General features: G+C 52.0%; 1 protein-coding gene across 1 annotated transcript in view; it reads right to left on the bottom strand.

Annotated features, from left to right (window-relative positions):
• Positions 1–533: 533 nt before the first annotated feature.
• The window catches only part of Fgf18 (fibroblast growth factor 18), a 31415-nt gene continuing 21727 nt past the window's right edge, over positions 534–10221 (bottom strand). The window contains exons 4-5 of the mRNA XM_075941358.1: positions 8661–8767; positions 534–1561 (exon numbers count right to left, since the gene is read on the bottom strand). Coding sequence (XP_075797473.1) covers positions 1295–1561; positions 8661–8767 — 374 coding nt within the window. The 3' untranslated portion in view covers positions 534–1294. The remainder of the gene's footprint in view (positions 1562–8660; positions 8768–10221) is intronic.

The following is a 10221-nucleotide window of genomic DNA, read 5'->3' as shown; positions in this document are numbered from 1 at the left end:
CTAAGCCTCAGGAAAAGGGCTCCCTAGAGTCACAGCACAGGAGAAAAACTCCAAGGATGGAACGAACTCCAATCCAGCCTGAGCTTGACCAAACACTGTGGAATTAATTCATAAACTCTTCTTTGATGGATTCCCAACACTTAGCAAAAGTGGTTAATCAATGATAAACGGATAAACACATCAATGAAGCCATGAATCTGAATTGCTAAAGGAGAAGTTTCCCAGGGACTGGGTAAATCCCCAGGGCCCAGCCTAGAGTGGAGGCTGTGTCAACACCTAGGAGCAAAGGTCTGAGTCGATCCCCCTATCAAGGACACTGAAGAAGTGATTTCTCTGAACCTGAAACAGATTCCCATCTGCCCTGAGGTGGCAGGCTCAGTGCCTAGACTATAATGCCCCCAGCACACAACCACGGTGGTGAACGAATGCTCACCACCCAGCCCTCAGCACAAAGAGACTGCCCCGCCAGAGCTTTGCCCCCAACCACAACAACACGCCTCACCAGGTTTTTTTTTTAAATAATTTGTGGGTTGTTTTTAATTGTTGAGGCAGTAATACTTGGTTCATGAAACTGCAATATACAGAGAGGTGAAATAAATAGCTTATATATATAATATATATAATATAGCTGGTTTTAAAATATTCCCTTATCATTGGTGTACTAGGTCACGTGAGTCACGGAAGGTCCATAGCAGCATCCTCCAGAACTGCGGGCAAGGCAGGCCACCATGATTGGACGAGGCGTCTGTCGTCAGAAGGTCGAGGCGCGGAGAATTCTCAGGGGCGCCTTCCCTGCGCGGTGTCGCGGGACAGCTTGCAGTGGACAATAAATAAATGACTGCAAACCAGAGAGCGATTCTTGTTGGAGTCTAGGGCCAGGAGAGGGGCAGGGAGGGGGGCTGAGGTGAGAGAGGGGCACTACTTTTCTTTTTTTTTCCTTTCTGTTTTTTTTTTTTTTTTTTTTTTTTTTTGCTTTCAGAACCTTTGGGGAAAAGGACTTTGGTTTCTTGCTGCGTCAGTTTTCTCATTCAAGTCCTCCTCTGGGGATGAGTTTTGAGTTGTCACGCCCTAGAGAGAGGCAAGCACCTGTGGGTTGACAGCAGTCCCCTCTCGTGAGTCCTTTGTCATGGGGTTCAGGTCAATGGTAGAATCCTATCGCCCCGGCCCCCCCAAGACTTTAGGTTCAGTTTTTGTCTTCTTTTTAAACACAATGTACAAAAATAGAGATTCTTCCTTATTTTTTGTGTAAAAATATTCCTCTGATGTAGTTCTCTAGGGATGAGTGTGGCCGGACCTAGCCAGGGTGAGTAGGGCGGATCCGCCGGGAACGCTTGGTGACGGTGGTATACTTGAAGGGCTTCTGCAGTTCGGCCTGTCCCTTGGGGTAACGCTTCATGAAGTGCACGTCTTGCTGGTTCTCCCGGGTCTTGGGACCCTTGCGAGGCCTCCCCTTCTTGGTGAAGCCCACGTACCAGCCTGAGTACTTGGCTGACATCAGGGCTGTGTAGTTGTTTTCCAGAACCTTCTCAATGAACACACACTCCTTGCTGGTACCATCAGGCTGCAGGAGAGAGAGAGAAGGAGCGTCAAAGAAAGGAGAGTCAAGGATCCCTGGTAAGTGTGCTACAATAGGCATTACACACAACCGCAGTGATGGTAGTGAGTACGGGGGTCCATTGCACCTCTAGCCCCCCATATTCAGAGAGGCTTCACTCAGCTCCCAGCCTCACAGAACCAGCAAGTGTAGTTTCAAGGGAAGGGTTTGAACACAGGCATGAGCACACATGCCTTGGGAACATGGTAGGTGATCAGATACCAAGAAGGTCTCTGCTTAAAACTAGGCTTCACAAGTGTTCTAGGGATGGGCCTACGAGAAGATTGGGGAGCTGGGACTAAAGCCAAGCAGGAAGCCTTTGCCTGGAGGAGAAAACAAAGAGAAAAGAAAGTGGAGGCAGCAGGGGAGTGCGTGTCTTTGACCCCACCACTTGGAAGGCAGAGGCGGGCTGGTGGGCGGATCCCTATGAGTTCGGGGCCAGCCTGGTCTACAGAGTGAGAGTTCCAAGACAGCCAGGACTGTTTCAAAGAGACTGTCTTGAGAAAATAAAGCAAACAAACAAAAAAAGAAAAGAAAGGAGTGAGGGACGGAGAGGGAGAGAGAGGAAAAGAAAGAAAGAAGGAAGGAAGGAAGGAAGGAGGGAGGGAGGGAGGGAGGGAGGGAGGGAGGGAGGGAGGGAGGGAGGGAGGGAGGGAGGGAGGGAGGGAGGGAAGGAGTTGGCTGCTCTAGGGTGGCCGGGGATGGGGCAGGGGCTGGACAGCGCAGCACAAAGGCCTCATCTCCGCTTCCTTATATGCAAATGTACTTATGTTACAGACCCTCACATCTTCCTAGGTCTTTCGCCCAGGGAGCTGAGTCCCACTGTCTTGCAGAAGCCCACACCACGGTCTTCTCCTTCCTCATATATGTAGGCTCCATATCATCCCTACTTGAGCAACAGACCTAGAGCTAACCAATCAAATCGTAGCACCTTAATGACACGTGACCCTGCCCCACCAATCAGAGTACTGTGTGAGTTCAACCGCCAAGCCCCCATGCCACCCCCCAAAAAAGATGGGTTTAAACTTGAGGTATTTGTAAGGCTGAAATGAGGGCAGCCATTTTACCAACATAAAACGGAAATCCTGCTGGGTAGCAATGCCAGCCCCGAGGAAACATGGCCAAGCAGGAGAATGAAGAAACCACAGAGCCCTGGTCACTACATTCGGGCTCTGGACCCAGCTGCTTCTGCAGGTCACATTACCTCACTAGCATGTGGGCCAACAATGTCTCATTTCCTTTAACTCAGCTGATGTTTTAGTCTATCATTTGTAGGAGAAATGGGTCCTGGCAGATCTGCACAAAATCTGACGTTGAGTCGGCCGGTCAACCCTTCCGTGACACAGTTCAACACAAACCACACTCGATGTGGGATGCAGCACACTTTACTACTTGGTATGAAGCAAGCTAGAAACCATCCAAAACTAAGACGTAGCGTGGCCAGACTCCACAGGCTGCGTGAGGGGCCCTGGGGTCTCTAAATCTGGAGAGACCAGACAGGCGGGGCAACGAGCACTGACTTTGGAGCCAAAAGCCAAATGAACCCTAGCACATCCTGTGACCTCAGGGTGGCCAAGTTCTTCCTCCAAACCTCAGATTCCTTACCAGACAAAAGAGTACAATGACATTCTGGGAGGAAGGACACTGGTAAATGAGTCTGACACACAACGGGACTCTCCAGGTCGTTCCTGAAGGGCAGGTGGCTCTGCTGGGATCGCTCTGAACAAAAGACCTTGCGGCCCCGTCTGGAGCAGCCACCGCTGGACCGGAGAGAGTGGGAAACGCAAACTTGGACGGGCTAACTTAGCAGCACAAGTTTCCAGCTAACATCTCCAAATTTAGGCCGGGCCCACTCCTCGTTCCGGACGGCCGCTCAGCCAAGTTGGAAGCCCAGCGGTCTGGCTGTGTGTGGAGACTGAGGTGCGGGTTCCAGCCTTTTGTTTGAAGTGGAAAACTGGCCGAAGCTTCCAGGGACATTCACCTTTGAGAGGAGGGCAAGCCTAGTCCCTGCAGACAGAGTGCTGAACTCTGCAGAAACGCTGGGTAGAGAAACTCTGGGAAATGCTGCTTCCAAGCAGGCTTCAGAACAGACAGTGGGGAGGCTCAAGACGCACGTGATGCCCAGGACAGCCTGGGTAAGATAGTAAGACAGTAAAGGGGGGCAGACAAACACGTGTAAGGCAGTGAGGCCAGTGATCTCTTGGCTCTAGGTCTCTCATGGAAAGGTCTAGAAGCCCCTCATCCAACTCTCTACATGACCTTCACCAAAGTTACAGCAACCAGAACAACACCGTCCTGTTTCTGTACTTTAAAGCCCTGCTCTGTAATTGCCTCTTCTGGGAAGCATCCCCTGATTGCTGCTTCACTCTCCAGGCAATGCATTCCCTTCCCTCAAGAGGCAATGGTCAAACTCAGGTGCAGCCTACCGTTAGCCTCTTAGCCTTTCTTGCAAGTCCATAGTGGAGAATCTACTCATCCATGGCTCCACCACTGGTTCCCAAGAGCCCCTCTGTGCCCTGTGGTGTTGGAACCAGCCCAGAGCCCAGCCTCCCAGTCCTCTGAGGTAAATTTAGACGTGTACTAAGCATCTGCACTTAGAATCCTACTAGTTCACACGCTCCATCTTTGGAAGTCCCTGGGTACCCACCAATGGAGTACTCTGCATCCACCTGCCTCCTCCTTAGTCCAAGAGCTCCCTGAGACCAGAATTGCTTCTGACTAGGAGCTGAGCATAGGCAAAGATGGGGTTTATAATCAAACAAAAGAGAGCCTTACCAAGATGGAATGGGGTGAGTGGATATCACATGAAAGGGCCTAAAAGAGAATCTACTTTCGAACCCCTTGTAGTATCTCTCAGATGTCCTTCCAGAAGGACTGTCAAGGAGAGTCAAGGAAACAGAGCAAGCTGAGGGCTTGAGAGTTCTCCTGGCCCACTTGCTCTCCCTACTCATTCATTCAGTATTGATCGCTGACCACAGGCCAGACATTCCCACATCCATTATGTCATTTCACCCTCTTAAGTCATTGAGACTGACTCTGCCTAGAGAAAGGAAAACAGCTAAAAGAGGCAAAGGGGCTTGCCCAAGGTCATGGCGCTGGAAAATGGCCCCTGGCGTACTTGTCTCATGTCTAGTCTTGGAGAAGTCCATGGGGGAGAAGAGAAGAGGCAGAGTGGGTGATGGCCACCAAAACGCCTCACCTCCATGAAGCCGCTTTGGGAACATAGTAAAACATGGGCATGAAGAAAAATGTTGGGGTGCAATAGTCTAGCACAGAGCAGGCATGTATGCTCAGTACATGTCTATGTTCACTATGTTCAGAGGGCTGGGAAGCTGGGCTCTGGACTGGTCAACACCACAGGCACAGAGGGGCTCTTGGGAACGAGAAGGAACCAATGAGGAGCATAGGTTCTCCACCATGGGCTCAGCCAGAAAGGCCCAGAGGCTGACAGCAGTTTGACCATTGCCTCTGTTTCTGACCCCTTCTATGACCATACGTCACTCACACTGACATTAGAGAGATAGATAGATAGATAGATAGATAGATAGATAGATAGATAATAATCAAAGCTTGGGCCGAACCTCAGAACTTCGGACTCTGCTGGCTAAGGCAAAGCAAGCAGGGGCACTAGCTTTTAGAGTAACCTTAGCACCTGGGAGCCTTGGGAGGTTAGTGCAGATCAGCCCTGCTCCTTCTCCTCCAGCCCCACTTCCCGCCCCCTTACTTCCACTGATACTCACAGTCCTATGTGACCTGAATCCTGATGACATCACGCAATCACACCTCACCTAACACTACAGATTTTAGATCTACTGGGGTGGCGGGGGCGGGGGGGAGATCCCTTTCTGCTGAAACAGTTTTTCAGTGACTTAGAACCAAAGTGACCTTAATCCCCTACCCTGAAAGACTCTGAGGTCTTACTCCCAAAAGGACAGGTGGGGTGGGGGCAGACGAGGGAATGCTGATTGGCCATGATAGGATATGCTGGGCAATTCTTTCTGGACTATGCTACCTTCTGGCCCAGTGGGTAGGCTCGGAGAGGTGGTTAGGAGCAGGCTACCAGAGCGTGCAGGCTCCTAGACAAATAGAGGGAATGACTACAGCCAATGCTAGTGCATCTAAAACAGTTGTTTTCAGGGCTCAACGCATAACCCTGCTCTGGCCAGATGTGCAAGGCTGGTACCCATAAGCCACAGGAAGGGGGAAAGCATCCTGCTAAACGCACTCCAAGGCAGTAGAGGCCAGAGGTCCCATGGGTGTCAAAGTGATGCCAAGGCCTAGCTTCGGGCTGGGGGTGTAGTTCCGTCCATATAGTGCCTGCCTGACACACACAGAACTCGGTGTGCATGCTCAGCTCCACATGAATCAGGGGGAGTTATGCATGCTTCCAATCTCTGCACTCAGGAGGTAGAGGCAGGGGGATCAGAAGTCCGTGGTCAGCCTTAGTTACACAGGGAATTCCAGAGTTCCAGAACAGCCCACGAGGGAAGAGACCACGTCTCAAAAAAATAAAATAAAATAAACCTGTCTTTGAAAGGGGAAGGAATAAGAGACTAATACTCGGACACTGCCTACTTAAATGACTGCATGAGTCCCTCTTACAGATGAGGATCCAAGGATCAGTGGGCCAGAACATAGTGGGTCAGGGCACCAGGCTCCCTGACCTGGTGGGCATCATTCTTGCAGGTAGCTGAGTGATCTCAGAAAGCGAGAGGCAAATTCCTGTTTCTGTGTTGTGCCTGTGCCCCTCAGGCACTGCATGTGCTCCACGCAGACCAGAGGACAAGGTGAACGAGTGGGGGCAGAGACAGCTGTGGGAGGACAGTGAGCTACCGGGGGTGGGGGCAGGGAAGAATAGAGACCCAGAAGGTGAGCCAGGAAGAAGAGCCAGGTCCATGAAGCAAGGATAGCGCTGGGAAGGCTCACGTAGGGAGCCCTAAATCTGCGTCCAGGAATGGGTGTGAACAGTTCAGAGAGCCTGGGGCATAGGTTTCCAGGAATATGGAGAAGCTCAGCTGAGCCCTAAGCTGGTCTAGCGGAGGAGGGGAAGTTCGGCTGGGGCCTGAAGTTTCCCAAGCAAAGCAATAAAGGTTGGGGCAGCAATATCTGGAGAGCGCTGAGACTGTGAGGAGGAGGGAGACACACCCAGTCATTAAAGAGGGGACTCTCCCCTCCAGGACGGGGTCTGAGTGAGCAGGGAGTATGCCATAGACAGCCTACCAAAAGCATGATTCCCACCCCACCCAGCACAGGTCCGGGGGGAAGGGGGCCCACCAAACCCCTGGGACCAAAAGGGTGGTGGACGCAGTTTGGCTAGGAGGGCGCAGAGGTGGAGTCAAGGAGACCCAGCCGGCTTCGCTGTTGTGCCTTGAGCCAGCTGAACCCTCACCAATATTAATGACGGGAGTGAGGGCAAGGGGGCAGGAAATCGGAACCGGCTCCTGTGGAAGCGGTGACTCAGCGGCCAGCCGGCAGGAGGCAGGCTGCAGGGCTGCAGCCCAAGGGGGCCTGTCATTCTCCTTGACCCCATGATGGCACTACTGGGGGTCAGGATGCCGGGAAGAACGAAGGCAGGCGGGGAGGCAGCACCAGGCTGCGCAGGCACTGGGCACAGAGGGAGCGAAGGGGAAAACCGAGGCTCAAACCCAAAGCAGGTTGGTCTGGGAGGAGGCCCAGGCGGGCAGCAGAACAAAGCGCCTGACGCGGGGCTGGGCCGCCGCCGCAGGAAACTGCCGGCCAAGACGCGACAGGCTGGGCCAGGGGACCCGGCACCCGCCCCTGCCCGACGCCCCAGCCGCTGAGGGACCCCCTCGCCGGCCGGCCTGCGACGGCGGAAAGTGAATCACTAATTGAAACCACTCCTCGGCATCCCAACACTCTTCGGATTACTATTATTTTGCAGTTTGGTTGGTATGGGTGTGTGGCTGGAATCTTTCCCTTTCCAACCCAGCTTTGAATCCCGCCTAGGGCTAGTATGGGACTTGGGACAAGTGCCCAGGGATGTAGACAGCCCTCAGCTTTCCCATCTGTGAAATGGGAATGGCAGTGGTGCCAACCTGCCAAAATTATCTGCAAGTATTTTTTGCCCAATGCCTGGGAGACAGCAGGTGTTCAATCTAAAGGAAGTTGTCATTATCCGTGTGTCAACCTTGGTCCTCCACCCAGGGATAAGGGGACAGAGGGAAGAAGAACTAAAGGCTCAAGAAATCAAATATTACTTCAACAAGACTGATCGTTCTCCCCTTACGCTGACAAGGTACAATGGAACCAATTTCCCCCAGGACCTTGTTCCTAAGCAGAGGCCCACCTTCCATGACACCAGTCCAGACAGACTTCACCCTCAGTTCAGCTTAGAAGAGAGCAGAGAACAGACAGGTGACTTCACTAAAGAGCTACCGTGGGTGCCATCTTCCTCTTGAGCCTCTGGAAGAAACAAGTCCAGGACCCTCGCAAAGAAGTGCGTGAACGGAAAGCGGAAAGATGAAGGGTAGCCTTCCAGAAGCATCCAAATTCAGCAAGTGGGTGCACACGTCCCACATGCATGTGCGCTAATTCAACACTTGCGGTTCTCTGGCCTGTTCCAAAGTAATAAAGTCTACCTGAACTGAAAGAACAGAGAGCCCCAGCTCTGAGGAGTGACTGCTTCCAGAGACTTCTACTGCTGCCAATCCCTGAGGATTGTTGAGATGACCCCTGCAGGCATAGCCCATGGGCTGCAGGTTCTCTCTTCCCAGACACCAGGAGCACAAGAGCTGGCTGCCCCAAGGGTTCCTCCCTACCCAAGGGTTCCTCCCTATAGAACAAACCAGAACTCCGCATCCTTTTCCAGCAGAGTCTAGGGCTTGTGGCACCAAGAGGCAGCCATAAATATCCCAACCTGACTGCTGCAGGCACCAAAACAAAACCCACGGCCACGGGAAGAGATGCCGTCGGGTGCTGATCTCTCTCATCCGTATATATCCCAGACCTGCATTCCAGGTAGGGCTAACAGGACCACGGCTGTGCTTTGCCCCATCTCCAGAGCTGGCTGAATGGAGCCCCAAGCACCCAGGGTTTCATCACTCACCTTCCCCACGAGCTTGCCTTTTCGGTTCATGCACAGGTAGAACTCAGTCTCCTTGCCCTTGATCCGGACTTGACTCCCGAAGGTGTCTGTCTCCACTAGGAGCTGGGCTTCGAAAGGCAGAAGGAGAATAAGACAAACTTTTGAACCAGAGGCAATGGTATAATCTAAAGACCCAGCAACACGCTCCTTGACCTTCCCCCTGGTCCCTCACTTTCCCAAAGTCAAACATAGAGAATTCTGGTTGGTCCCATGAGAACACCCTGACTCTGGGATTTGTGGGCGGGGGGAAGACTCTGCTGCCACTACCCCTATGATCCAGTCTGAGAGAATTTTGTCTGTGACCTGTCCCCCTCATACACCTACGAGCCCCTCAATTCCACTCTCCAAAGTGGGACCAACAGTCACACAGAATACCCAGAGAGGTAACCAAGGGAACACACACACACACACACACACACACACACACACACACACACACACGGGGGGGGGGGGAGAAAAGAGAAAGCCTTTGGGACCTCATGCTGTTTCCTTCAAAAGTTAGGTCAGATGTGCTTTCCCCCAAGGGCAAACATCTGGCTCCCTACTAATGCAGTTTTGGCACCTTTGACCTGGCCACTTGACACAGGAAGACAGGGAGGTGAAGGTGCCACACCCCTGGGAAAGAGTCTATGTTCAGAATCTCCCTTCCACTGACTGAGGCCATCAAAACTGCTGGGTAACTACTTTCAAGAGCATAGAAGTCTGGTCAGGACCCAATTCTCCCACCCCCAGGACCAGAGCCCACCCATGCCTCAACATCAGGATGGAGGGGTCCACACTGCTCCCCTAAACCCCTGGCAGACAAAGGCACCAGTGATGTTCCTTTAGCCAGTCCACATTTCCCCCTGTAGGATTCAGTGTGACTTGGGGTGAGCTCTCACTCGTCCCTGGTCTTGAACCCCCATGACCTAATCTCCTTCACCACTCCCCTCCCCCACGGGTGTTTTCTTTGGCTGTGACCCTTCCCTTCCAGCACCTGCCCCTCCCTCAGCTACAAAAGTTTCATTTCAGTGACAAGGGACTCGCTTCTCCATAATCATAGCCCCAAATTCCTGAGTACGGTATCTATGGAGCCACAAGGAGTGTACCTCGGTGCCCCTAAAATACACTAGGTATGATTTTAATAAAAAACATTTACAAATATAGGCCCTAGTGCCCTGCTGTGAAAATTGAAACCACCTGGAACGTAGGGTTTCTATAATTAATCTAGCCCTCCTTTGACACCACTTCTAATTAAAATATGATTCCCACCTTAAAAAAAGAATTTACATAAAATTTAAAGACCTAACAAGAATTTTGTAATTCTGGGAGCAAGGTGGAGCACATTCTTCTTTCCGCCTTCCCCCACCCCCAGTAAACACTGAGTTAGGAATATGAACAAGGCCTTGATGTACCCTGCTTGCCCTCATTCCTCTTCTCCACTCACTGGAGTCCCAGAGAGAAAGTCACAGTAGCTCCCCAGCCTTCTCCCGTCTCCTGGCAAATCTCAGTCCTCCCAAAGTGAGAAAGTTCTAGAAGCTTC

The sequence above is a fragment of the Microtus pennsylvanicus genome, chromosome 11 (genome assembly GCF_037038515.1).
Source record: "Microtus pennsylvanicus isolate mMicPen1 chromosome 11, mMicPen1.hap1, whole genome shotgun sequence".
In the NCBI taxonomy this organism is placed as follows: domain Eukaryota; kingdom Metazoa; phylum Chordata; class Mammalia; order Rodentia; family Cricetidae; genus Microtus; species Microtus pennsylvanicus.
Note: the sequence above shows the minus strand (reverse complement) of the source record. Positions and strands in the feature narration are given on the sequence as shown.